Source organism: Platichthys flesus, chromosome 15, assembly GCF_949316205.1.
Source record: "Platichthys flesus chromosome 15, fPlaFle2.1, whole genome shotgun sequence".
NCBI lineage: Eukaryota > Metazoa > Chordata > Actinopteri > Pleuronectiformes > Pleuronectidae > Platichthys > Platichthys flesus.
This window is the reverse complement of record NC_084959.1, coordinates 1841003-1867918: the sequence shown is the minus strand read 5'-3', so window position 1 is coordinate 1867918 and position 26916 is coordinate 1841003. Positions and strand designations below refer to the sequence as shown.

Here is a 26916-nt window from a genome sequence, read left to right as displayed (position 1 = left end):
TCCTGGACCAGACACTGTAAACCTACTGCTGACCTCCTCTCTGGACCCATGATGTCAACACTGCACACCACACTCTGCAGTCCAGTCTGAGAAGTACTGCAAAGACTATTTCATCTGTCGGGCGGAAACAAATATGAACAGTTCCCAGACATATTACGATCAGTTTTTTTTTTTAGTTTTTTTTTTTTTAAATCGTAATATATTTATACTATATTTAAAATTTGTCCTGAGGGTTTGAGAAGGTCATCTTAGAAATCCTTGCCAAATGTATTAATTATAAATAACCATGATACATATCTGTATTAGAAATGTTTTACTCCCTAATGTCAATATATCAGCATCAGCTCCCATGTTGTGAGGCTCCATCATTTCCTCCCTGTGAGCATTGATGAACCCACTGGATGTTTCCTGGTGTTTCCTGTGTCAGCACAGATTAGAAACATCACCAACATGTCATCTGTTCCATCCCGTTCACAGTAGATCACAGAGAAAGAAGCAGCATCCGAGGGTCAGCACAGGGGTTCTATTTGTATTCAGTCTTGATTGGGAGGCTTCACTTTGTCCAACTGTGACCAACATGTTTAAATTAGATTTCCCACCTCCTCTATTCTCGTTACTCATCTTCTTACCGAGGAAACACTCCTTCATAAAATAACCCTGGAGCCACAGCCGTCAGTAGGAAAGCTGCTCCAGCGCACAGAGCACATCTATCATCGGCTCTTCACACCTTGTGCACAGATGCAGAGGGACGAGGGGGGGGCATCAATGACACTGATAATTGCTGTCAAGAACGTGGTTTATAAGGACGTAGGTGCTGTGTGCTGTGTAATCAGCTCCTCTCTGTGCGAAGCGACACCTCCTCTGGGAATCGACCCTGGAGGTTGATAACTGGAACACTGGTTCCAAACACTGCCTGTTGTAATGAGTGGGGACGGATCCAGCATGACAAAATGAAGGTGTCTTCAAAACAGGGTTTAATCTTCAGGTGTCCTATTAGCTTCAGTGTTCATCCCCTCACAACATGAGGCAGCTCATCCCATTATCCTACATTGTATACACACACAGGTCGAGTTGTGAGGTTGTTGTCGTCCATTTGTTTGTGTGTTGGTTGTTATGTAAGCAAGAAAACAAAAACAATCCTTCCACAACACTAGGTGGAGGATGAGGTCAGGGAGGAACAGGGAGGATGTTAGTTCACTTTCTCTCACATTGCAAAATAGGAAACAATTCATATTGATGAAATAAATCCTGCAGGCAGCCAATTAGAGGACTGGGATCAATGAGAGTGTGACATTTTGAAAATGAGAAAATGAAAATGATCTGCCAAATGTGTCAGATTATCTCTTCTCAGTGGTTTTGTCTTTATAAATTCAAATCCATTCTAGTTTTTAAGACTTTAGGGAAGTCCAGGACAAGTTTAAAGATTGGAGTTGTTCAGATCTTCAAATACTGATAATGAAAATGTCAATGTTTGACAATATTGCAAAGCATTGAACAACGCAGCCAAGGGAAACTTGTTCAAGTTATTATAAAGCACATTAATGCATTTCAGAAAGGTAAACCCTGAAGCTTGACTGTTAGTTCTCAGAAAGTTCAGTCAACGTCAAGTTACTTCAAGAAGAAGTTCACCAAGAGAAAGTCCTTCGACCTTAGACTTGGGATTCTCAAGCTTTAATACATGACCTGCACACAATCACGTATACGTATCTATTTATTAGTTAAATGCCTTAAAATCAACAACCTTCTTTCCAACTCCTCAGCGAACTGCAGCCTGGACTCTTTTGAGGTGAATCCTCGGGGCTGCCATCGCCGAGAGGCTGGAAAAACAGGCTTTGAGTGGAAAGTTTGCCAAATCAAATCAATTTCCGAAATGTCTGAATGAATAAAAGTGCTTCTCCCCTCATTCAACATCCAGGGCTGAAGGAGATTGCTCCCCGGGAGCTGGGGCTGGGACTTCCTGTTAGATCCAGAGATCAAACTTGGCCAAAAATGACTTCTCCTCCTGAAGTGGATTGGCCATTTGATTCTATGACTCCATCTACGAACAGACTTCCCTGATCAGACCGGCTGGTGAGCAACAACCATCTGCCACACAGCGCACAGGCTGCAGGTTTCCAATCCAGCCAAGGCGGCACCAGGTGATTCATTTTGGCTGTTTGGTTGATGGAGTGCCAATCTGTGAAATAACCTGCTGCAGTCTGTGGCTGGAATGAAACCCTGCAGGCGCCGGGTCCCGGCCCCTCTGAAGAGGAAACTGCCAAGAAACACTGGCCGAGGGGGTTTAAATTGTGTGGAGGAAAGTTGCAGGGTGGCGAGAGGTTCCTGGAAACTTTGCTGTTTCTTAAGTTAAAGCAAATGGTTTCACAGTTCATAAAATGTGGCTGATCGAGAGTAGAATATAATAAAGAAATCAGTTTCTACTTTGGATTCTTACAATCTAATAACCCCTAAAGTTCGAATCCACTTTTAACTGGAGTGATGGTTTTGGTTGGAAAAGATGCAAATCAACAAGTTGTGATTTAGTAGATGAGATTCAAGGCAGTTTATCAATATTTATCTTTCAGTAGTTGTATCATGTCATTTTTATAAACTGTCAAAGAAGAAGTGTCAGAGGACGATCATTACAACACAAATAGTAAAGGTTTGAAAAGTGGACACCAGACCGGAGTCGGCTTGGAGCTTACAGATCGGGCCGGGTTCCGAGGTTATTTAAATGATATTCAGGTATGAGTCTGTTATTCACACTGAACATGACTGGAATGAGGGAAAATTGAATTCCTGAAGTGTTTGGTTCTGGCTCGGTCAGTTTTGTCTCAGACTTGGTTCGGGTGCGACAGAAAGTTGCCACTGGGCCTGAACTCTACTGCAAATGCATCTGAAAACAAACTCAGGTGAAGTAGTTCAGTTCTAATCTAGTCTCTACGACTTGCGCCTGTGAGATACCAAGAGTCCGTGGTCACGTGTTTGACAGAGATCCTGGTTCAAAGCTCAACTCTGCCACCACTGGTTTGTTTGGCTTGACGTGTCACCTCCTGCTCCCCCCCTCTCCTCTGTCTCCCTCCTTAGACAAACACAGACATGCAGGACTCACTTCGGATGCCGGATGTCGGGCACGGAGCGGTTCAGGGAGATCCGGTCACTGACGTAGATGTTGAACCCATTCTCTCTGTAGGCCTGGTCCACCCGGTCAGAGTCTGTGAGGGGGAACGCCCTCCCCTGTTCTCCATTACCTGCAACCAAGATTCCACTGTGAACACAAGTGCAGGGCCTCGGTGTGTCAGGCCCACTTCACTGTATCCCTGCAATAACCAGTCACACTGTCCATTTATCAACTTTACACACCTTTTAAATGATAGATCACAACACTAAATTAAAGATATAAAAAATATAGTGATACTCTCCACACCTTTGGATTTACGTTTTAAAATTTAAATGAATTTAACAACCAAAATCACACAATTAAAAGTCCAAAAAACTGAAGATACGATATATAAAGCAGACGAGGAACACGAGAGCTCATCCAGTTGTGGTTTACGGCTTAAGATAGAAAATAACTAAATTAAATATGTTCATCACAAACCGAGTACTTAAAAAATAAAAGAAAAAGAAACCTGCTGATGAAACATGCTGAAATAAATATGAACTCTAATGGCTTTATAATTTTTACAGCTTCACATTATGCATTTTTATTAAAAAATCAGAAGCAGGGACCAGTGGACACCCGCAGAAGAAAAACAACGGTCATCATTCACACACAGCTGGTTTCATTAAGCAGAAATTACCCACTTTCCATCTTAAAAGTTCACACGTGTGGAGAAACAACTCGGAGACCTCAGGGGCTCGTTCCAGGGATAAACCCATCATCAATAATTTGCACTGTTTGTATAGAGGCTGATTTCCCTGAGCAGAAAATAAAACAGAGCTGGTGATTATTGTAGCAGATATGAACTGGATTCAGAGCTCAGATTTACAGCCCTGCTGCCGAGCTGGAGAGTAGTAACAGGGGGAGGAACTGTGTGTGTGTCTGTGTGTGTGTTACTCTGTATACGTGCATGTAAATGTGAGGAGGTCTGGACCCACCGGAGCGGGAGGCGTCTCTTTTGATGGCTTCGTAGTCGTGCCAGTCTTTCCTCCGCTCGCCGTCACGTCCCACCTGAGCATCCTTCACCACCCGGTTGACGCCCTGCAGACACACACACACACACACACACCAGCACATGAATGGAAGCTGCTGAACGATGTCGCCCACGCAGAGACACACACATGCATATGTTCTGTAGAAGCATAGTAAAGAAGTAACACTGCATCACATCTCTGCCAAACGAGATAAAAATAAACTACAGTTTTTTTTTTCAGACTGGTTTCCATGGAGTTTAGGGAATTTAGGGAATGTACAAAAGTGAAGCTCAAGAAACTTGAACCTCCCACGACAGTTCGGTCCAAGACACATTGTTGGTAAACAAACACAACTTAGGAAAGCTCGGGCTACTTAGTGAAATAAAACTGAACATGGATCCTGGTGGAGAGGATCTGATGGATTTGATCGGCTCCTCAATTGAAAAGGTTAAAGTCCCTGATTTCCTTTTACGGTTGATTTACAAGAACTGATAAATTGAATGGACGAGTTATTGTGATTAATTTGTTGTCAGCAAATGTTCAAGTCTCTCCAAACACACTAAATGGTATTATAGTAATTATTATTTTTCAATCTCTGCAGGGAAGTTCAGTCAAATTCTTCAAACTGAAGATTCTTGATATCTTTGTTTGCTGTAAAACTTGTTGTGAATAAGTTACAGCAGCACATCCTCCCACACCAACAAGCAAAGGTTTACCCTCCTCAGATAAATCCTCAGTTCACAAGGAGCAGGAAGCAGCATCGTGAAAATTCAACATTTGTTTTAAACAAGCTGTAACTTGCACAATCCCTTGTGTGCACTTTTTAAAAACACTGCAACACGGTTACACAATAATGCAGCACATGCAAAAGGATCACTTTATTTTTCCTGCTGCTTCTCCGTCAGCCTCGGTGTCAGCTGAGAGATTTCTCCAGAGCTTCAGCCTCTCGCTCTCCAGCAGGGCTCCGGTGAGACTCTATCCACAGAAAGTGTACTCTTCTATTTCATGCTTGACGACCCCGTGAGGAGAATATCAATGCTGTGACACACGGCCCCACGGAGGCCTTATATACACACAACCACACACAAACAGACAGACCCACTGCAGCGCCGCATACAAAAGGCAGAAGCCGCCTCGTCTTCCACTTAGTCATTCTGCACGCCGGGCGACTTCCAGTGACTCGGCATCGTGAATTACAGGATCACAGCACAATGGAGTAATAATTAGCTTGATGGGAGGAGGCAATTAGTGAGACACTTTAAATACAAATGGCGCCAGTGACTGCATGAAATACAGTGAATTATTAATCAGACCGCTGGCTCAGAGGAATATGACACTGAATAACAAACTGTGTGTACAGTGTCTACACACACATTTGATCTCTTGATTGTCTTTGTCTGTTTGTGTTTGAGTCAGAATGGATTTAATCTGATTCTCAACGCTTCAATTCGCCGATCAGGGTTTAAGACTCAGGATTAAAAGGTTAGAACGAGTGACATCACACTGTGGAGACAAATGTGTTTGTGTAACAATGTTTTATGGAGCAGAATATATCATCCTGAGATATTTGTATGCAGAACATAAAGCTTATCAACAGTTCCAGTCTCTTGCTGGGAGGTTTTGCTCTAGAGAATGTTCGGAGCAGCTGACTCCGTCATTACAGCTCCCCGGAATAATTCAGGACAATATCTGGAGTTCAGTGCCGGTCGGGAAGCAGCAGCTTAAGTGTTATTGTTAAGATCTGGATCATGAAATGAACAAAAACAAAGAAGAGTCATAACCTTCAAGAGACAAACCACTAAATAGTTGTTGACTTATTAGTAGTTTAAGCTTTGACATGAGATTAAATGTCACAGGATGAGAATATGAATTCAGGATTAATCTTCTGCATCCATGCACCAAAGTTCTTTGACAAATCGGTTTGCCCAACAACGCTAGTGTGCAAGTTGAGATCTGAACCCAGATGAAACATGTGATTAATGCAATGTAAGGAAAACTGTGACATCTGATGGGACTCTGCACTGGTGACATTGCAGATGCTGTTTATCTTTCATTTTTCCATAACATGTATTTAACTTCAAGTCATCATTTAATCACAGCATATGCAGGTTCTTTTTAATGAAATGGCTTAAACATTACAGATTTGATTCCATGTAAAATCCAAACTAACGACTGAATATAATTATTATGAATCAAAAAAATACCTAAATACCATAATTTGTCCTTCACTTGCTTTTCACATCACATCTCTAGGTTTTATATATTCAAAACTGAAATTCTCTTTCATATGCAGCCCTTTATAATTCCTCCACGCAGTTTCATACCTGTCTAGGTCAAACTGACAAACAGGAAACCTTGAGTGTGTGTGTGTGTGTGTGTGTGTGTGTGTGTTCGGTGTGTGTGTGTGCGTAGGAGTAATTGTGGGAACTGTTGTGTTTCTCTATAGATTTTCATGTTTCGACCTCAATATGGTGTGATTTGGCCCTGAAGATTGAATTGAACCTCTTTTATTTTAATTAATTCAGTTTTTTTCTTGAAAAGAGCTGAACAAAATAAAGTTATTATTACTATTATAATATAAAAATGTTTTTCCTCTTTCTCTCTTCTGCCCTTCTCTCCTCTTCTCCTCTCTCAGTCACAGACGCCCTCAGTGTGTCACACAAGAACCTGACAAGCAGCAAGAGTCCATCTGTGCAAATTTATACTAAAAAGACGCGAGATTGTGTCGCCCCATTTCCTCCTGATTAAAATTTCAGTGCACGTCGCACTGATATTCCTCGGGGGCTTTTCTCGCTGCTCAACGAGACCTTGAAAAACAAGACAAGGAGAGAGGGAAACTTCTGCAGCGGACGTGTGCACATGTTTAGTTTCGTGGAAGCAGGACGTGGGCGGCTGCCGACACCGAGGACGGTTATTGAGATAGACGGTAAAAGAGGATGAGTATGAAAAAGACGGAATAATCTTGAGGAACAGATGGTGGGAAGCGATCACGTGTGTGTGTGTGTGTGTGTGTGTGTGTGTGTGTGTGTGTAATCAAAGTGGAGGAAGACAAGTAAAATAACTCTGCACTGGAAAACATTCAATCCACAGCTCTTGACTTGCATCGTGTCTCCACGTCCCCCGACTGAGACACTGTACAGGAAGCTCACAACTCAACCAAGCTGCCAACTCTTAGGAATTCATTAAATCTGGACATGGTGGAAATTTCAAATGTTTCGAGAGAAAATTGTAAAATGAAAAATAACTTGCGAGCTTTGAAACAAGATGGGAAATCTGACGATTAGCACATTTCTTAAATAAGTACTGTGTTGTTTTACTGCAGGGGCGACCTTGGTCTGAAAGCCGGCTTAATACTGACAATCAACAAATAATCCTAAACAGAATTAAACTGGAGAAGATGGAGTTTTTAAATTTCATTTAGCTACAGTCAGAGTTTTTCACCAATGAAAGAAAACGTTATTTTGTCTATTTTATCAGAACCTTGGACAAAGATCAGATATTTGTGTAAGTACTTGACACTGGCTGGAAGTCACATGAGGCCATCTTCACCAGGACTGTCCCAAACAACATATTTCAAAACAATATACGTTTTTACTTTATACGCCATTAAAATGGAATGAGATAAATAAAATGTGTGGTTATCTCGTATCATTTTGCAGATATCTAGGTCAGAGCCAATCAGAGGAAGAGGAGGATGTGGATGTGAAAAGCGATCTTGCCAGAGAACATAAACTCCACCTTTCTCTCTTTTGATGACATTTTAAAAGGAGGTGAGCTTCATCTCTCTAAAAGATGTTGTGTTGTCTAATTCGACTCATTCACAATAAGGACGCACACAATGTCTTCTGATGAGTTATGTCGACTGTAAGAATAAACGAGTAAAAACAATTTGTCAACGATAAAACCCCCCCGACGGGTATCTTTAAGATTTGTTTACAATCTGACTCCAGCTCTGCCTCCGCCGGCTGCAGCACATTCACAGTCGACTCACACGCCAGCAGAGATGAGGCATTGACACGGAGCTGAACACACTCATCCGTTTCTCTGTTGTACTACACAGCAGAGTGTTGCCTTCCTCCACTGTGCTAATCAGCATCATCACAAAGCCCAGACTCCACGCTGCCACAAACTCATTCCACTCTGGGCATTTTTCCACTCTATTAATATTCAAGACCCGGCACAAACACAGTGATAGGGCGTCGTAGGAATGACACCACAATCCACACCGGCTGCTCCGTCTCCATCAAGCACGATTTAATTATCTGACAGAAGCCGAAACATCTTGTTAGCGGCGCCAACCAGCAGCAGCACATCTCGGAGGGACAACACGGACTCCAGCAGGACGAGGGGAAGACGCTCGGACGAGCAAGAGGACGGGGACGGAGCTCGTGTCACCTGGCAGCGTGATCCCTCATTAAGTTTAATGCAGCCTTTTAGTGGTCTATTTAACTGATGGGGAAAAGGCCACGTGTCAGTCAGTGTTTGCACAGAGATCCACGAGAGACAGACTGAGAGTGTCCGTTCATTTGTATTCACACAAGACACTGAGGAAGACACATATCCTAATCTGCGTAAAATGGGATATTAGCTGTGTCCATAAAGTCGGGAGCGGCCTCCTTTGTGTTGTCGGTTCAACACAAAGTCGTATCTTTTACGGCGCTGCAGGCGACCACACACAACTTGAGTCTAAAGTCTGCACGAGGTGACGATGGGTTCAATTTGAACTGACAACCGAAGCACCTGGGTGGCATTAATCCTAATGTGTGAGCAGCTGCGCTAGGTGACGTTATGTCCTGTATTATCATACACTGGAATATATTATCATGTTTATACCACAGCTGCTTGCCACAGGAAAAACAGAAGATGTGTTACATCATTATTCTTATTTATTATTTCTGGAGTGGATCCGGTACGATCGACACCTCCCTCCCAAATCATCATCGCAGATAAATACACGTCTTCAGTGTTAAAGAGTCTTTTCAGTGACAGTTGTCCACACGTTGCAAACAGGAAGTGATTCACCTTATTCGTCACTTATTAAAATCTGAACAGATAGTTTTACCCCTAAAAAGCTGTTCCTCTATTAATAAAAATTGATATATGACAACTACTGCTACCATAGACTGTATATAAAACATGGAGGGTCCCACAGGTGAAGCCAAATCTTCTGGATCACCCCCTGGTGGCTGGCTGCAGTATAGGTCATAAGCCCTGCAACCTCCGTGTTAGCAGATGGGACATGGACACACACAATCAGAATCAAGTGATTTCCCATGTTGTGGTACGATGGCAACTTCCACGGAAGCATCCGCTCATTAAAATGTGATTATGTGGTTTTTCTATCACGTTAAACTCAAAGCAAACACTTGGTTTATCATCTACAGAAAGCAGAGTCTCTGATGAACCGTACCGAGGAAGGAATGGGACATTGTCGGCGACTCTTGAATCGTTAGGAAACACCTGAATTATGATGTTATGCAGGGAACTGAAATCCCAGGCAGCCTCCGGTCCAGGGTTTTCATCCCGGTGACCTCGATGGAGGGATTTACCGATTACGACGAGCCTCTCTGAAACGCTGGCTGCCTAACCTCATTTCCATGCTGCTGTGGTCTCCTGCTAATCTGCCCAGCAGCAGATTATGTTTGCTATTCGGACAGATAGTGGTGGGATTGGCGCTGCTGCTGCGGGTCTAGGCCCTAAGCAGCTGTGGAGGGACATTACGCAGTAATACAGCATCCACATGTTGGAGAGGTCTGCTTTCTCTAACAAGGACACTTTGTCTGAGAGTTTTAAACTATTTGGTTTTCGGGGCTTCACAGGGACAGGTGTTTAGTTTAATTCCTCCGCCCTCTCCATCTCCTCGTTGTTGTTTCCCTGCCATCCTTTCATTATCCATGCTGCGCTGCAGAGAGTCGTCCTGCTCGTCTGCTCCCATTCACTGGAACCTTATCGTTATTTGGCCTGTCTGGCTTGAAAGAGGAACAAAACGCTGTCCTTGGCTTTTCTATGTCTGTATTCAGGCCTGAACTCACACTGTCACACACAGATACAAGCAGGTTTGATTCTAGATTATTACTGGTAATATCTTCACACCAGAATAACAGTGCTAGGTGCTGGTGAAAGGAGGGAGAAAAGGTAGATTCTCTGCTGAGTTATGATGATGATAATTATCCTGAGTTGTTTCAGTTTTTGGGAAAAAGACCATTTGACACTTGGCTGCCTTCCACAAACCACTGTGTTTCTATACAAAGCAACAATCATGTGTCTGCAGCAACTTACTGTTAGTTTGAAGTAGCGGGGGGGGGGGGGTGATAACCAGCAGAGAAGAGAGAACACAGCTTCTCATTCATTCACTGCGGAGGATCAATCCGACCACCTTGGGTCAACACTTCCCTTTTCTGTTTCCTCTCCTGCTGAGAGTCGACAGTTGTTGAGGAGAGGAAGCGTTTCTGTTCTTCTTCTGTGTCAGATCACAGACAGCTCCACCCCCAGAGACACAATTACCTGTCCTGCTCTACCTCAGCCCCTGCTCCTCTCCATCCTCCTCCTCTTCCACCTCCTCCACCTCCTCCTCCTCCCCTCATCCACTTCACAGACAGCTCAATTTGACCTGGCTCTCCCGGCTCTTCACACACAACCACGAGCCAACAGTACCCACTTTCTAAAAGTAGTGCGCTGCACCACCGGAGTACACCTCCACCAGATCCAACAAGCTGTTGATCCAACTCCAAGGTGAATTATATCCTCTCTTGCAAAGTGGTTAACCAGCAAATGGCCATGTTTGGTATTATGAACGCTACAGACTATCTGAAACGGCTTCATCATCCCCCAAAGTTTAGACTTCTCTCTCTGGGGAAATACTCAAACTAAAAATCTCATTACGAAATTGACATTTTAACTCTGTATTACTAATAATTTCCATCCACACCTGGAATCACCTATCAGATGGACTGCTGATGGAATCTGAGTCATGACCGACCTGATCAGAAAGCACACATCTGTTTTAAAGTTGTTCACTGTTTCTCCCGATCAAGACTAAAACAACCCCTGAGTTTTCAAACTAAAACGGGATCAGCTTCGTTTACAAAACACTACAAAACTCCAGAGTAGTGTGGACACAAAGGGAAAACGTATGAAAGGTGATCCCGTCCTCAAACTATAACTTGTTAGAGTGTCTGTAGCAGTGGAGATGTGGTGCACAGAAATCAAACTCGCAAAAACTTAGAGAACAAAGAAATGTCATTTTGACACTGTTGAGAAAACAGCTTCTTTCAGAGAGAGTTGAACTCGTTCAGTTGTTTGCTTTTGTATTTGTCTTAATCCTCAGAGAAGCACTGAGTTGTAGAAAAGCCACTTGGGGAGTTTTGACTCTGGATCTGTCTCAAATCTGGCCTCGTCTCCTGGGCTCCAGCGGCACTGCTCTTTACCGGCGACGTTGAGGATCTCCGGGTGGGGATTGAGGTTCCGAGACCCCCCTGGAAGAGGAGGCCAGCAGGGGGCGGCCACACTGTCTCTCCTCTCCTGACAGGAGACATTATCCACAACTCTGCAGACACCAGAGACACCAGGCAGAGGACTGGACATTGGCCATGGCAGATGGCAGCTTCCCAGTCTTCTTCAGGCACAAAACTCTGCTTGATTACTGAAGCACAGTCACACAGACACGAAAAAAGGCCATTTGCAGACGTTCGTGTTGTCTGAACAGTTTCACTCTTTGCAGGATGTTTACTCTGCTCAAAAACACTGAGTCAGAGTTTATATCAACTAGCATCATTGCCAACCAGCCCTTGCCAAATCTGCACCAATTTGCCGCCGAGCAAAAAGGAGAAATGTTTCTGCAGGATTTACGAGACGTCGTTCAGCAGCACAACATTTATCTTGATCTAATTCCACACCACTGATACTTTGACTACTGAACAAACAACTTGGAAAAGAATGTGCATCAATCAAAAGAGGACAAACAACCCCCCCCACCACCCTGCTTCCTTTAATTTAGAGATCATGTGCCAGACAAGTTCTAGTACCACAGGACCTGGGACAGATGTTTATGACAGAGCAGTTGTTAACCTCCCACAGGCAATTCAAGACGGATTATTCCACGTCATTTAAGTTAAAAACTCCAATTTAATAGGAGGCACAGTGAGATGGATGTGTAAGGGACTTCAGTGGTAATTTACAGCTGAGTTGCCGCTGCCATGATCACAGCCTTGGCTGGCTCCCATCCAAACCCATCTGAGCAAAGTGCTGTTCAAATAAGCTCCTTATCATGTCTGAGGGAGAGGAAGCAGGGAGACACCGTGTAGTGGCCATTAAATGCTGAGCAGTCCTCTGTCCTGTCCAAGCAAAAGAGCGAAACCTCTGCTATGGCTCCGCGGTCCTTGGATTAGTGCAGGAATGGAATCTGTCCTGCAGACCCGTGTGGGGTCAAGGTGCAGTGATAGAAACAAACTGCTCGGCTGTAGCATCCTTGAGTCAGGCAATTAATTCTCCGTAGGACATTTTTCCGGTAACACTCCTCCACGAGAGGGTTCAAGCGAGACAAGAGACAAATTTCTGGTTATTTGGAGTCTGACAGAGAAGTGCACTCGAGCTGAATTCCCAGTTTGGCCGAGGTCTTTCTGTTTGGAGATGCATGTTATCCCTGTATCTGCTTTCTCTGGCTTCCTCTCCACAGTCCAAACACATGCAGATTGGTATTAGGTCCATAAGCATAGAGGGTCGTTTGTCTCTCGTCCAGTGTCAACTGGGATCGGCTCCACCCCCCCACGACGCTCAGAGGATGAGTGGTACAGATAATAGGTGGTTGGTTATTTGCAAAGTTTACTAGATTTTTGTTTAACCTTTTCAATTACAAATGAGATGTGATTTACTTGCATCTTCGAAAGGGAAAATAAGGTCTATTAATATCCATTAAAGCACTTAAAACACTCGTTTATTGCAGAAAAGGTTCCTTGGTTGGTTGATGTGGACGAGTTGTTATATCAACAAAGATCTAATTGTGTTCGATTGAAATGATGAAGTGGTGGGAAGCAGTTCACAGAGCATCACTGCAGACGGCCCGAGATCTTAAATGATAGCAATATAAAAGATATACTGCAGAGCACAGTGCGTGTTGAGGAGCGATAAACCAGTGAAGAGCTGCTGTGACGTTTCTGCTGCTGCCATTCTTCCATCAATCAATCTACACAACATTGTTTTGATAATCTTTCACTTTTAGTTGTCAAACTTTCCAACTTCTCTACTTTTCAAAATGTGATGATTTACTGCGTGGGTGTGTTTATTACATCATAATTTCTACCGTAGATCAGGTGAAACCAGACATCACTTAGACCCTGGGAGACGGCATCGGATATTTTTGATAAATTTCTGACATTTAGCAAAAAAAAGAGGAGACGGATCAATACAGGAAATTGCAGCTCTAGGTCTGAGGAAGCTGCCTCTCTGTGTGAGGCCTCTCTGTCGGATTGGTTCTATAATTGAAGGCACTTTGCTGGTCTGCCTTTCTGCCATCATATGAACACCATCCTCCAAGGTAACCCCATGATTTTCCCAGCGTTTTGCCGACGAGCAGCCCGCAGTGTGTTTACCTCCCCCTCGCCTCACCCACTCACCCTTTCCCCTGGCTTGCACTCTGTGAACAGAACTCGGTCTCATCGCTTCATGCCGCTGCCGGGTTTGGCTGTGCTCAGCGTGGGAGGCCGGGTGCCACGGCGAGGACAGAGGACAGATGTGGCTTACGTAATGATCAGCGAAACAGTTATCTCGGCGGCCCTAATCCTGCTAGCTTCCCCCCATGCATCTCCCCGCGGCTGGCTCGTCTCGCCATGCCAAGCTGTACCATGCCATGCCAAGTAAGAGAGCCCAGGGCACGTTGCTCCTTCCCACCACTGGTTAGGGCGAGCGAATCAATGGGTTCAGTGGGGAGACGATTACAGCTCCCCTGGAAGGCAATTATCAACATTTGTCAGTGAGGGGGACAATAAGGCCACCGGATGAAAGCTCGGGGTCCAACAGACAACCGTCCAATCACAGAGCGTAATGTGAGACAAAGTGGGCAGAGCTCTGAGAACTGGTTCATAATGTGGTAACAAGATGTAAATGCACCTCTTCTCCGCCTGCTGCCTCGTATCACTGCTGAGAACACCGAGTAATGTCACGCACCAGTTCACTGCGGCTTCAAGAAGACCCGACAATAGAAGCAGACGTGACTCATCTGATCCGAGAGGGAGATACCAGAAGAAGTCACATCCAGTTAATGGTGTGTTCATATTTACTCTATTACCTCCTCTGGTATCCAGTCATGCAGATCGTTACAGATCTACTGAGATGGCGTCCGTGAGATGTATGCTCCTGGTTAACATCAATGGACTAAAGGGGGGATATTTGTTTCTGGAGCTCGAAATAAAATGTAATAAAACTATATTCAGCAGATTCTGGAAATAAAAAATGATTCCAGCATCTTGCAATTTGGGAATTGGGTCCACGGCAGCTTTAGTAAACATCTCACAGTCTTAATTCGGCAAATGATCCAGAGTTCAAATGTCACTCTAGATTTCCAGTACAAGGCAAGGAATCAGTATTTGTACTTATTGTAAGAAGATTTATAGACTATAGAATGCAAACAGTTAATCTGTTGGAAAGCTGCTGACATGTTCACAAATTCCTGTGGCTCTAAAAGGACTCCAGTGTCATATAAACAATTTATTCTGCCGCACAAATCAAATCTACAGCACCTCCATTTAGGGATGGGTCGTGAAACCAGGTAATACACGGGGCCCTGGTGCTAAATCATTACAGAAGCATAGATCAGATCACAGTTTATCGTTTCTGCTCTCAGTGCTGCAGAGAGAAATATCTTCTTTTTATTGCTGTATAAAGTTTTTGAAAAATGCCTTTTTTTGGAGAGTGTGTTGGTTGAACTTTTTCTTTTTGGAACTTCAATATTTTGAGTTTGTCCAAAGAGAGCACGACACCGTGACGAAGCAGCCCTGCGGCTCCAAGAAGAAGCAGATGATAAAACGTGTGTGCACAGCCTCCAGGAAACATCAGTGAGCTCTTCACCGCGTCTCAGACCTCCACCAAACCACCAGCGGCACAAAGGTCTGGAGACACGGAGAGTGACCCTCTTCCCACGGGTAGAGTGTGGATGTGAACAGACTCCATTGTGAGGTCTTTTGTTTCTGTTTCTGAAAGTTTGAAGTGTTTCCATTAGAAACCTGCTGACACTGGAGATTCTACAACTTCTGAGGAAGTAACTTATTGTTGTGTCAGTCACACGTTGACATTTGACAGTAACTGAAAGTAACTAGAAAGTTGACATCTACTATATCTGTATTACGTCTTTAGGTTATTAATATCTTCTCGCTCTCACAGCTCATGGTTTCAAAGACTGTTTTACATCCTTAATCACCATCAACAATAATATCTTTACAGGAAGAAAGAGTACATCTGCAAATGTCAGTCAAGATGAAGACAGGCCTCCGGGATGGTGTGTGTCTGCTTGTGTGTGTGTGTGTGTGTTTGTACTGATCAAAGCATCACAAACAGTGACATCACCTGCTGTCCCTGCAGCTCGCTGAGGAACGCTTCGGTCTAACAGAGCAACAAATGCAGCAATTTCTTCCCCGAGACGACGCGTCAATCATCAAACAGCTGTTCAGAGGAGCTGCTGCAGAATGATATTTAAAAGACGGGGAAGACGGGCCCGACCGCCTGGGTTCAAACCCCGTCCTCTGAAGCTCTGTGAACCGAAGGGAACGTCGACTGAGCCACTATCTGTGGAAACATGAAACAAAGGCGTCACACCTCACATGGGAGCGGCGCGGTGGTCTGACGGTGAGGGAGGAAAGGTTTGAATCCCGGTTGTGATGTAGAGATCACACGATGATACCAGCTGAGGTGAAGTGAAGCCGTCACTGCATTGACATTCAAACACAGAGCAGAACATATTATTGTAGGTAACGTGCTGCAGCGACTTGTTTCAGCTCATCCACGAGTTCAATATTATTACTGCTTCATTAATGGTTTTATTATTATCGATCGAGTTTTGTTTAACATAAAGAAATCTATCAATAAATGTAATGTTTTCACATGTACAGCTTCCTGTGGTCTAACAGGTTGAAGCTCCAGTGGTTCAGGACAGTAACTCATGACCTGGTTATGGTTCAGGCTCCATGGAGCAGAAACATTTATCAATATTACTTTTTTAGATTAAAACAACAGAGATGCTGCAAAACCCATCAAGTCTCTAGATTCCAAAGAGTCATCTTTATCCTGCCTGTTCGGAAAACTGTGATAAAATGAGATGAATTTAAAGTATAAAGACATCAAGACCTGTTCTGTATTTTTACCAATTAAATGATAAAAACATTATGAAAACTTAGAAAGCCATTGATTGATAGATTGATTCCTCGCAACTGAAAAACTGATAAGAGTTTTTGAGCTAATTTAGTTTGAACTCTCATTATGAGACACTGTCGGGAAGATGTTCTTATCATCACGATGCTGCTGCCACAGCAGGACTCTATCTGTGCCGAGGATTTTTCATGGAGATTTTATATGAAATTATGCAGGACATCCTTTATAAGCCCATTAGAAAGCTCCAAATGAGCCAAGTGCGTTTCTCCAGCACAAAATGTCCTTTTTCTGAATCCACACACCTAAAAAAAACTGATTCCCCTTCACCACTGAGGGTTCAGGTCTTCCTGCTGCCCAGAGAGAAGAAGCAGGACATGACTGAGGAGCTCTTGATCACATCCCTGCTCTCCGGGGGGGGGGGGGGGGGGGGGGGTTCTGCTCAGTTGTTAGCAGCAGAGGAAAACCCAGCAGCAGCAACATGCCTCTGGTTAAATGGTTCATCTGCTCAAACACTGGACTCTGGGACTCGTTTCCCATGATGCTCGGGACGATTTAAATGTCATTTCTGTGAAGGGCCTGTGGTCACCTGATCTTTACTGCTGCGTGCAGCCAGGCAGGCACTGTGGGGAAAATGTTGTATTGTCTATTGAACACACACAGAGACAACACAGAGAGACACACACACACACACACACACAGAAAGCTTTTATCTCATATGCACAATGCCCACAGCATGACTGCCTTTAAATGCCGCCGCCTCCGAGAGCCCCAGCTACATGAAAGAAAACACTTCTTGCATCAAAGTGCTCGGCTGGAATAAAAAATAAATGTCTGTATAAAAACCACGCTGGTGCATTTCCTTTAATAAACTCCTCACAGGTCAGGTGCTGCGGTCATGCATTCACTAACGCCACAGAAAAAGAAACACATTCTTCCAGCCAACAATAACTCAGAGTTAGGGAACAGCGCAGGGACCAGCTGAACGGGGAGAGAAGAAGCTCGGGTCCATCTACCAGCCAACAGGTCCACAGACTCTGGGTAATGAGAGTTTAAACTGCAACATTTCACAGTTCAGGAATCAGGCTGATGAGAAATGGTGACATTAAATACGCAGTTTGCAGTGGGTGAGTTTTAATTCCTGCTTCATCTAGATTATCGGCAGTCGATGAAGAGGAGGGCAAAGGTCAGAGCAGGGTTCAGAGAGCAAACCTCATAAACAGGGCAAAGGTCCACTGTAGATTTAGATTAGAGCACATTTCACAGACTGTCCGTTTCCTCCTATAGATCAAAATCTACGTTATTGTGATTTTCTCAACACAAACTTGGGTCCAGCTCCAAGAGCCCATGCATCTGGATCTCAGGATGCCTCGAGGACGCATGGAAGTGCCTTCAGACCTGAACCTGTGATGGAACCACTCAGTCATCCCTTCAGCAGAGCGGCTACCTGTCCAGAATGTACCCCTACTCCGGCCCATTATCAGCTGGGATTGGTTCCAATCCCTCGCTTTAACTGGTATGGTTTATTAAGCCATGTGAACTGTGGGAACTGGTTTCCTCCTTTTGACAAGCAGACTGATTTTCAAAAATCAAATTGGTGATGTGCCCCCGATGACTAATAAAGTTCCATAAAATCATCACTGAGGATACATCACGACTGTATTAGACCTGAACATTGCAGAATAATGCATTTATATATATACAGGTCTAAATTAGGAAAGTTTCAGAGTTTGAACATGCACAGATTTAGCCTGGAGCCAAGAAATGTGCAAAGCCGACCCCAGGTCAGTTGACTATGTACAGAGGCAGATTTATGCAGCAAATACTTAAGACACAACACTCAAGTGCATCTTATTCTTTGTGAGGCTCAGCACCATAAAGCACAGAGCTGGCCTTAAATTAGCCTCCAGGGATTAGTTTAATCATCTGAACATTAAAAAAAGCAGCTCCATGGCCCACGTGGCTGTAATTAAAAGCCTGACTCCTCGCTCCGTGTCCACAGGCTGTCGGCTGCACCTGTCCCTCATTTGGCTGCTCGCACTGATCTGGGGCAGCAGATCCCTGACAGGCATACAGAGCAGCTCCGGCATGCGCTCGGCCTGAGCCAGCGGCGACTCAACGTCTGCCTTGTGTGAGGAACCTGGGGAGGAAACGCTCGAGCCCCCCAAAGAGAAGTTTGCCCGTGAACAAACGCCTCTTTTTCATCCCCTCCCGTCCTCCCTCTCTTTCTCAGCGGCGAGTGATAAAGTGCAGCGACTTAAGTCTGCAGCAAGTAACTCCACTTGTCTTTGCAAATGACTTTCACCCCTCGGTCTCCCTGGTTTCCAGGAGCTTAACACGTTACAGATAGGATCTCATTCCCCGGTCCAACTGCACAGCTGGCTCACAGCTCAGTGAGGTACATCAGGTACTGACATTAACAGCTTTTCTCTCCAGCAGCAGATCTCAGACTACAGGACGGTTTGTTCTCTTTCTTTCTAAATAACCTTATTGAGGCACAAGCTCATGTTAAAGGTTAGAAATGCCATCTGGCACAAACAGACCGAAACAAGCTTCGTCGGTCACACCTCTCCCTCAACAAGGTGTTGCTCTAAAATAGCTGCTCGCTGTTTTCAGATATGAACTGTTGCATGATCTACCCAGACCCCCCCCCCCCCTCACCTGAATGTTAGAGAACCGTCTGACCTGCACAATCTCCTGCCACAGTCTGCATACGTCCTTGCAGAGGAGACGTTTTTAATACAAAAATTAACCGAGCAGTGTGCAGAGTCATAAACTCTAATATACTCTCGCAACTTATCATGAACCATGTTAAACTGTCTTAATCCCACTTCCAGAGCCGCCCTAATTGCTCTTAACCTCACAGGATTCACCGAGCTGATGCAATTTCCTTAATTGCAGGAGGGCCTCCGTTTCCCACACTGGTTTGCAGCCATATGAAGAAATCCAGTGCAGCTCGACATTGCTCTCCACCAACGTGCCTGAAGGAGGCTTGATTTTCTGTCTGAAATCCTCGTGCATGGCTGGTGCAATGGGAGGGCAGCCCAAATCCATTCAATTTCAATTTTGTTTCTGTGCACTTTGGATTCACGCTTCCAGTAGGTGCAGCCTTGAGCCTCCCGGAGCGCTCTGAAATCACCGCCTGCTATTGGCATGAAACATCATTGCCTCTCTCCCACATGATGTCAATAGAGCAGAAAGGAGAGATTTTTCACAGAACCACGAGCTAAAGTCTTATTCAACTTTAATGTTTATCGGAATAGCAGCAGAGAGGAAACAGACAGGGAGCTGCGGGTCAAACAGTTCGACTCTGCCGGAGCGCCGAGGAGAGGCAGGGCCCGGGCCTCGGAGCGGGCTGTACCGAGGTGTCAGAAACGGGGACATTCAGATGACTCTATAAGTCGAGTTTGGCCCAGTTCCTGGAACCCAGTTGTGGAAAAACATGTCGACCCGTTTCCTCTACACATTCCCCTGCAGACAAAACTGTGATAGAAGAATCCATTCATTCAAAAAGTAGCATTGTAAATAGGTAATGTGCAGAGGGAGGTTACTAACTAAATCACTCAATTAAAGGATTTCATTGGGTCCAATCATGCCTCTGCAGCCTCATTATAGGGTTAGGGTCAGACCATGTTTTGTATAAGTCCCCCGGAGGCCTGGAGGACAGCGGGGTTAAACCAATATCTGATTTGCATTGTGACTGTGGGGGAGGAATTCATCACAAGCCGACAGCAGGGGATTTCAAATTCACACTGAAGCACTGGGGGGATTTATTTTGAAAAAAACTGTTTGTTCTGGAGCAATAATTCGCTCGGAAATCCGCAGCTTCTGAAGCAAAAATAAAAAGATTAATTAAAAAGGAAGTTCTTGCAATATGTCTCAGCTGGGATTTCTCCTTGTACTGAGATGTTCTACATAGACGTCCTTGTTTACTTTGAGGTCTGCTCATTAATAAGACTGGACGGTGGCTGACTGACCTTTTACTGCCTCTAAAAAGAGTAGATGCAAGTGTGTGGGTGTGTGTGTGTGTGTGTGTCGGGGGGGGAGTGTACTGCACACGTGTCAGAGGCGAACCGCACAAGGTCCTGGAGTGATGAATGAACAGTAATCCAGCCTGCAGTGTGTGGCTCATAAATGTAGCCTCGAGCGTCCAGAGGCCTGTATGATTCTCATTTCTCTGTGACACGGCCATGAATCTCAGCCAACTTTCCTTTCAAGAGCAAACCTTATCTTCTGGACTTTTACCACAGCTGATTACATCCAGTGGAAAAGCCACCAGCACCCAGGAATAAAGCCTGGGAACACATAAGAACTACATCCTGATCTGAATCACCTTACTGCTCAGGATTGGTTGAGTTGTAGCAACAAGCACAAGCTGCACATCTCAAATAAGATAAAAGAGAGTTTGAGATCCTTTTACCAGCAAGTACAGGGAAACACTGAGTGGCTGAGAAACAGAAAGAAACCATGCATCTCTATTTCCTGTATTTATCTGAGGAGATCTCTGTAAAAGTTCCGCAGAGTTGAAGAGGCCAAAGTCCAGACGTCACATGGAGCTTCTCACCACCACAGAAAACACTGAGGCTCCTGAAACAGCTCGTCAATAGTCCGGGTCAAGCTTCCAACTCAGCAGAATCAGAAACCTTCTCTCTATCAGGACGGGGCCCTTAAAGAGACAGGAGCTCAATCCAAGGGCAGACTGGTGGAAGGGCGTTTCTGAACGTTAGAGAATGAAAACCTCTAAATAATGATCTACATTTTAACTATGAGCCTGAATATGAGCATCATGTGTCTCCTTAAATATTGGTTTAATGTCTGAGACAAGATTAACGTTAAAAATGCCTGGTCAACTGAAATTGGATGTAAAATTTGAGGTTTTTGGCAAGCCAGTGTAAAATGTCCTCCCACCAGAAAGTGCAGCAGACATGAGGTCGAACTCTGTGGCCACTTTTTTTAATTCTACCCGCTGCTCTCATCTCGTTCAACCTCGAATTAATCTGAGCTGCTGGAGCAGACGAGAGGAATCTACACCAGCTCTGCTTCAACAGGCATCCTCAACAAGAGATGTGAAAATTACCTTTCAGTCACTGTCACAGTCGGGAGGAGCTGAAGCTACTCGTGTTTCCTTGAGCAGCATGAAATAGCCATTCAGGCGCCATATGATTACTGCTCGAGCCACTTGTAGCTGCGGGACTCGAGGTAATAACCCAGTGGTGAGGTCAACGCCTCGGAGACACTTGTGCTGTGGTCAGGGTGAGTTCTGCATTTAGACACATGCGTGACAAATTACAGGAAAAGCCATGACACAGTGCCTCAGGTACAAGCCTCTGGGACAGGTCCAGGAAGTCTACGTATGAAGCAGCTTCCTGTGGAGGATGTGATGGAGGTGAGAGCAGAGTCGTACCTGCTGCCAGACAACATCATTAATGTTTGACATCCCTGCAGACAACATGGACTGTTTCACATTCAGGACCAACAGGTTTCAAACCTGTATTTTCCCAAGTCAACAGGTTTCTCTACCGACGATCAGGTAAATCAGATCAGGAGAAGGTTGTTCTAATTAACCTGTGGTTTGGTTGGGATTACTGGATTACTAGATCATTGTTAAAGTAATAAAAGGTCCAACTCTATAATAGGAGATGAGCTCCAGGCTCTGACTTCTACATCCTTCTACAAACCCTGAGAACATACAGATGCATTTCCCAGAGATACAAAGCTGGTCAAACAAGATGAATGATTTATATTATCTGGATTTTCATCATCAAACCATGCAGCGACCTGTCGTTCACACCTTGTGAGGAGGGGGAGATAACACTCGTTGTGGTTGGACTCATGTATTCAGAGTTTTCCTGCTACTTGTCACCTGTGTGTATCAGAAACAGGCCGTGTGGTTAGTTGTGAGTCACTCGGTCTCAGAACTGTTCACGCGGTCAAAATCAAACTTGGGGGGCGTGTTGCCCGGGGACAGAGGAAGTCTGGTGACGAATTTGGACGTGCGACCTGTTCAATATTAATAGATTTTGAATAAATAGACGAACGGCCATCTTTAGCAGGAGGGTTCGAGGATCTTTGACACCATCGATCGTGACAACGGTGACTCACACAGACGGCTGCGTCAAATCCAGAACAGTTCATCGAAGGGTCTGAGCGTGATTCCTCTGGAGAACAAGCTACAGCTCAGATAAAAACACTCATCCTCCATCATCTGCTCTGTGCGCTCGACAAATTGGACATGTCTCATCACTGCATCATGTAGCAGGATTATCACCACAGGGAAGATCTTTTCCTCGATGTGAACATACTGTTGCTATTTGGCTGATTTCATATGGAGGGAGAGAAAAATATCTTGAACTGTCGTCTCACGAGAAAAGTTGTAGCTTTTGACCAGAACCACTTATTTCAGCTGAAGGATCTGATTCTCACTTCGTCAGACGGCTTCTACATCTCGTTAGGAAAGTGTTTCTTTGCTCCACTTCACCTCCTTCATTAGGAGAAACTTGGCTTCACTTGTCGAATCTGTGTGTCTCTGATCAAACCAAAAGCAAAAGCAAAACCAAACTCCAGCAGTGAGATGAGGTCCTCAGGAGGAAATGTGTGTGCACAGTTTATCACTGCTGGAGAATTAGCATTAGCTGCAGATAACAGCGGCTAAAGCTTTAATACATGAAACAATTAACTGATCGTGAAAATGAACTGTTTCCAGAAGAAGCTGTGCACTTAGACTCACAGTGAGGAGGAGTGAACTCAGTCCTCGCTAAAGGCCGGGACATCATTCCACACACATAGCATCCATGAAAGCCTCCATTCAGCAGCTTCCCCTCATTAGAATAAGAGAGGCCGGCTGTCGTTTCCCTAATAAGGTCCGTTTCACTTCAGACTTCTACGTGAACCAACACAACTCGTCCAACACAAACTTCTGCAGCTCATCTTTTCTGTCTGTTTCCTTGTTAACTCAATGTTATTAAGCTTATTCCTGAATCTTTAAATGTTATTATAACCTGCAAGTATAAGAATATTGTGTTGGCAGATCAGACAAATGGATAATAAACAGGTGCAGCTTCATTCCTTCAACCGTCCAACTCAATGACACAAGGGCAGGAACGCATGCGTTAGTAGGTAAGAGTTATTTTCAGGAGATGAGTCACGGTTCAAGACGTAGAATCTCAAATTCCAAAGCAGGTTTCACAACTTGAGAAAAACCTGTGAAACACGTGGAACAAATCCATCCGGAGAAACTTTAAGATGAAAAATAAAACATGTACATACCGAGTTTTTGTGTTTATTGTTGGTTTGACCTCAGGTTGGTTAATTAACTTATTATCCCAGAAGGACAAGTTAAGTTTCACAACCCTGCACGTTCAGTTTGACTCCTCGTCACCACATCCCATGATCCAGACAAAAGAGCAACAACCAGCAGAACATCTAACGAACAAACGACATCTCATCATCGTGAATCACCGACACACGACAAAGAGCTGCTGTGGCAACGGGAGTTATTGTTCAGTGTATTTATGGAAACAGGCGGCCTCACGCCCTGTCTCACACCTTGTTGACATGAGCCTGTGTCGTGATGGCATTGTGTTAAATCAACAGTTTTATTAACGAATGACCCAAAGTGGACTGAGCATCAGAATAAAGTTTGGTTCTTGCTTCTGCGTCAAAGCTACGACGCCGTGTTTGCTCCTTCAACTCGATTCCAAGATGGCGGCGAGTCTGCCGGAGACACGTCCGAGCCGACCAATCACGGCTCTGCACGTCTGGTTACTGGGAACATGGGAATCTGATGTTTGTAAACATCGTATAAACTCAATCAATCAAGAGACTGGTGAAAACAAACCAGTAGCTACAGTTTGTGTTAGTTTATAAACACAGTGGATCACATGGTGGTTTCCAGTAGGAACAGTGTGAGTCTGATGTGTGTTACACTGATACAATGAGTGAACACACACACCCTGGCCCTTCATTATTCTGTGTGTCTGTGTGTGTGTAGTGTGTAATGTAGTTTATGTGTGCGTGTTGTGTATGTGTGAGTGTTGTGAGATTGTGTGTTTGTATAGTGTGTGCGTGTATATATATGTGCTGTATGACAGTGTGTGTAAATGAAAGTGTGTGTGTACGTGTTGTATGACAGTGTGTGTGTGTGTGTGTGTAGTGTGACTATGGGTATGTGTATTGAATTAGTGTGTGTGTGTGAATGTGTGTGTGTGTGTGTTTATGAGAGTGAGTGTTTCTTCACGTGTAACAACTTCCTGGACTCTGTGTTGTTGTAACTTCACTGACTCAAGGTTCTACCCCGGTTCTCCCCGGGTTCTCTCCCGGTTATACTCGAGTTCTCCCCCGGGTTCTACCCCGGGTTCTCCCCTGGTTCTCTCCCGGTTCTCCCCCGGGTTCTCCCCGGGTTCTCTCCCGGTTCTCAGCTACGTGGCTCCTGCTCATCATGCCCGCTGAGCGGACCGACCTGCCGGGCTGACACGGTGCCAGAGCAGGGTCCATCTTGTAAACCAAACACACAAAAACACACACAGACACACACACGGTGGGGACGCCACGGTGCTGGTCTTTGGGGTGACGCCGACACAGGGAAGTGCGCAGCGGGTAAAACCTCCTCCGTACCGAGAGGCCGCCGAACTATCCCGGGGAGCGAGGGGGCGACCGAACCGAGCCGGTCGCGGCCGAGCTTCGCTTACCTGTATCGGGGGGAATCCTCCGGGAGCGTCCGGCGTGTCGGCCGAGTTGTCGAACACTCGGTCCCGGTACAGGGACCACAGCCCCACGTTGGGGAAGAAGAGCAGAGCCGCCACCAGCAGCCCGGTGAACTGCAGCAGCCGCTTCTCCTTCCGCCTCATGGCTCCGGTGTGAAGCAGCGGAACGTGGCAAGTTCCGAACCCGCTTCCTGCGCTTCTCTCGGCGGAGACAACTTCCACTGTGACCGGGGGCTCGAACCACCGGGCGCCGCTGTGACGCTGCCGCTAGGGGGCGTGAACCGCTGCGCCTCCGCTGGAGGAGGGGGGGCGACGGACACAGGATTTTATTTATTTATTATTTATTTATTTATTCTAACTTATCCATTTTATCATTATTATTATTGTTTTTAATGTTTTTTTAAACCAAATTAATTAAGTTTGAGTTCATGAACTATGACACATTCACGCTGCCTTCAAATGCACCTCGGAAATAACAGACACTAAGTTCTCTCTTTGAAAAACCACCTGTCAGTGTGGGAAATCCATTTTCTAGTGTTGCATTCATACATAGATGTATGACTTTTGTTTATATTAGTATAACGATGAAATTAAACATCATTATATTACAATCCAGTGTGCACTTTAATGTATTTATGTGTTATTATTACACTATGCTCTTAACTGTGCAATATTACTTAAGTATTATTATCCTTACGCATAAGTATTGCAGGTGTTACTTACTGATGCCCATTTTAAATCTTGCTGCTGTCCACATTTTGGACTAATAAATAATTCTCTAATTCTTCATTTACAGCGGTTGTATCAGATCAATATCTGATCTTTTTTTTTGGGGGGGGGGGGGGTCGTTGCATGATGTCTGTGTGTAACTTTGTGTTCATAGCCAGATGAGAGTCAGCTGACAACCACCTGAAGGATGATATTAAAATGTGATTGTTCTCATAAGGCTTGATAAACACCTGGAAGTTATGAGGGAGGGAATCCACCTTGTCATGAGTCGGCGACTGTTCTCTTGACGGTTTATGAGACGAGTCAACCGCGTGGTTCTTCTCCTCATGCTGCAATCAATCAACTTTTATTTGTACAGCCCATATTCACGAATCACAATTGAAGTGATTTGATTCATCACATCGTGTCTGTGACTCTTCAGATGATTAGCAACTCTCAACATTCGCAATAACTGAGCACATCCGCTTTGAAATAACAAACAGATTTAATTGAACGCGCTGTTTCCAATCACTTGAGGATTTTGTCGTATGAATATAGATTGACATGAATTCTTTCTTCAAGGGACTGACAACATCCTTTAAACCCTTAATCCCCATTTTCTATCTGTGCAATCTCATCTATGTGCAACCCTTTTAATCTGTGTATAGTCCCATTCACTTTACACTATATATATATTATTTTGTATCTTCACATTTCCCTGTGTTTATATTGTACATTTCCTCATTTATTTGTTTGGCTGGTGTTTCTATTTGGGTCATTCTGTGTCAAACTTTCTCACTTTTGTTTTGCACCATCACTGATATTATTCTGTTGTGTAGATATATGCTGACTCTCGGAGTTTGTCACGGATCCTAATTAAAGGAGATGATGAAATTTGAACTTTCTGACTCCTCCCGGACACATCTCCCTTCACATGGCTAACAGAGAAATAGTTTGTATATTGTTTTTTACTTATTACCAATCTCCATAGTTATATAAGCACTAGGCTTTTCCCAAATAGAAAAATAACATGAGT

General features: G+C 44.5%; 1 protein-coding gene across 1 annotated transcript in view; it reads right to left on the bottom strand.

Moving 5' to 3' along the window:
• LOC133970033 (polypeptide N-acetylgalactosaminyltransferase 10-like) overlaps window positions 1-25428 on the bottom strand; it is a 65025-nt gene extending 39597 nt beyond the window's left edge. Inside the window, exons 1-3 of the mRNA XM_062406826.1 lie at window positions 25158-25428; window positions 4081-4183; window positions 3092-3230 (exon numbers count right to left, since the gene is read on the bottom strand). Coding sequence (XP_062262810.1) covers window positions 3092-3230; window positions 4081-4183; window positions 25158-25316 — 401 coding nt within the window. The 5' untranslated portion in view covers window positions 25317-25428. The remainder of the gene's footprint in view (window positions 1-3091; window positions 3231-4080; window positions 4184-25157) is intronic.
• Window positions 25429-26916: the final 1488 nt, after the last annotated feature.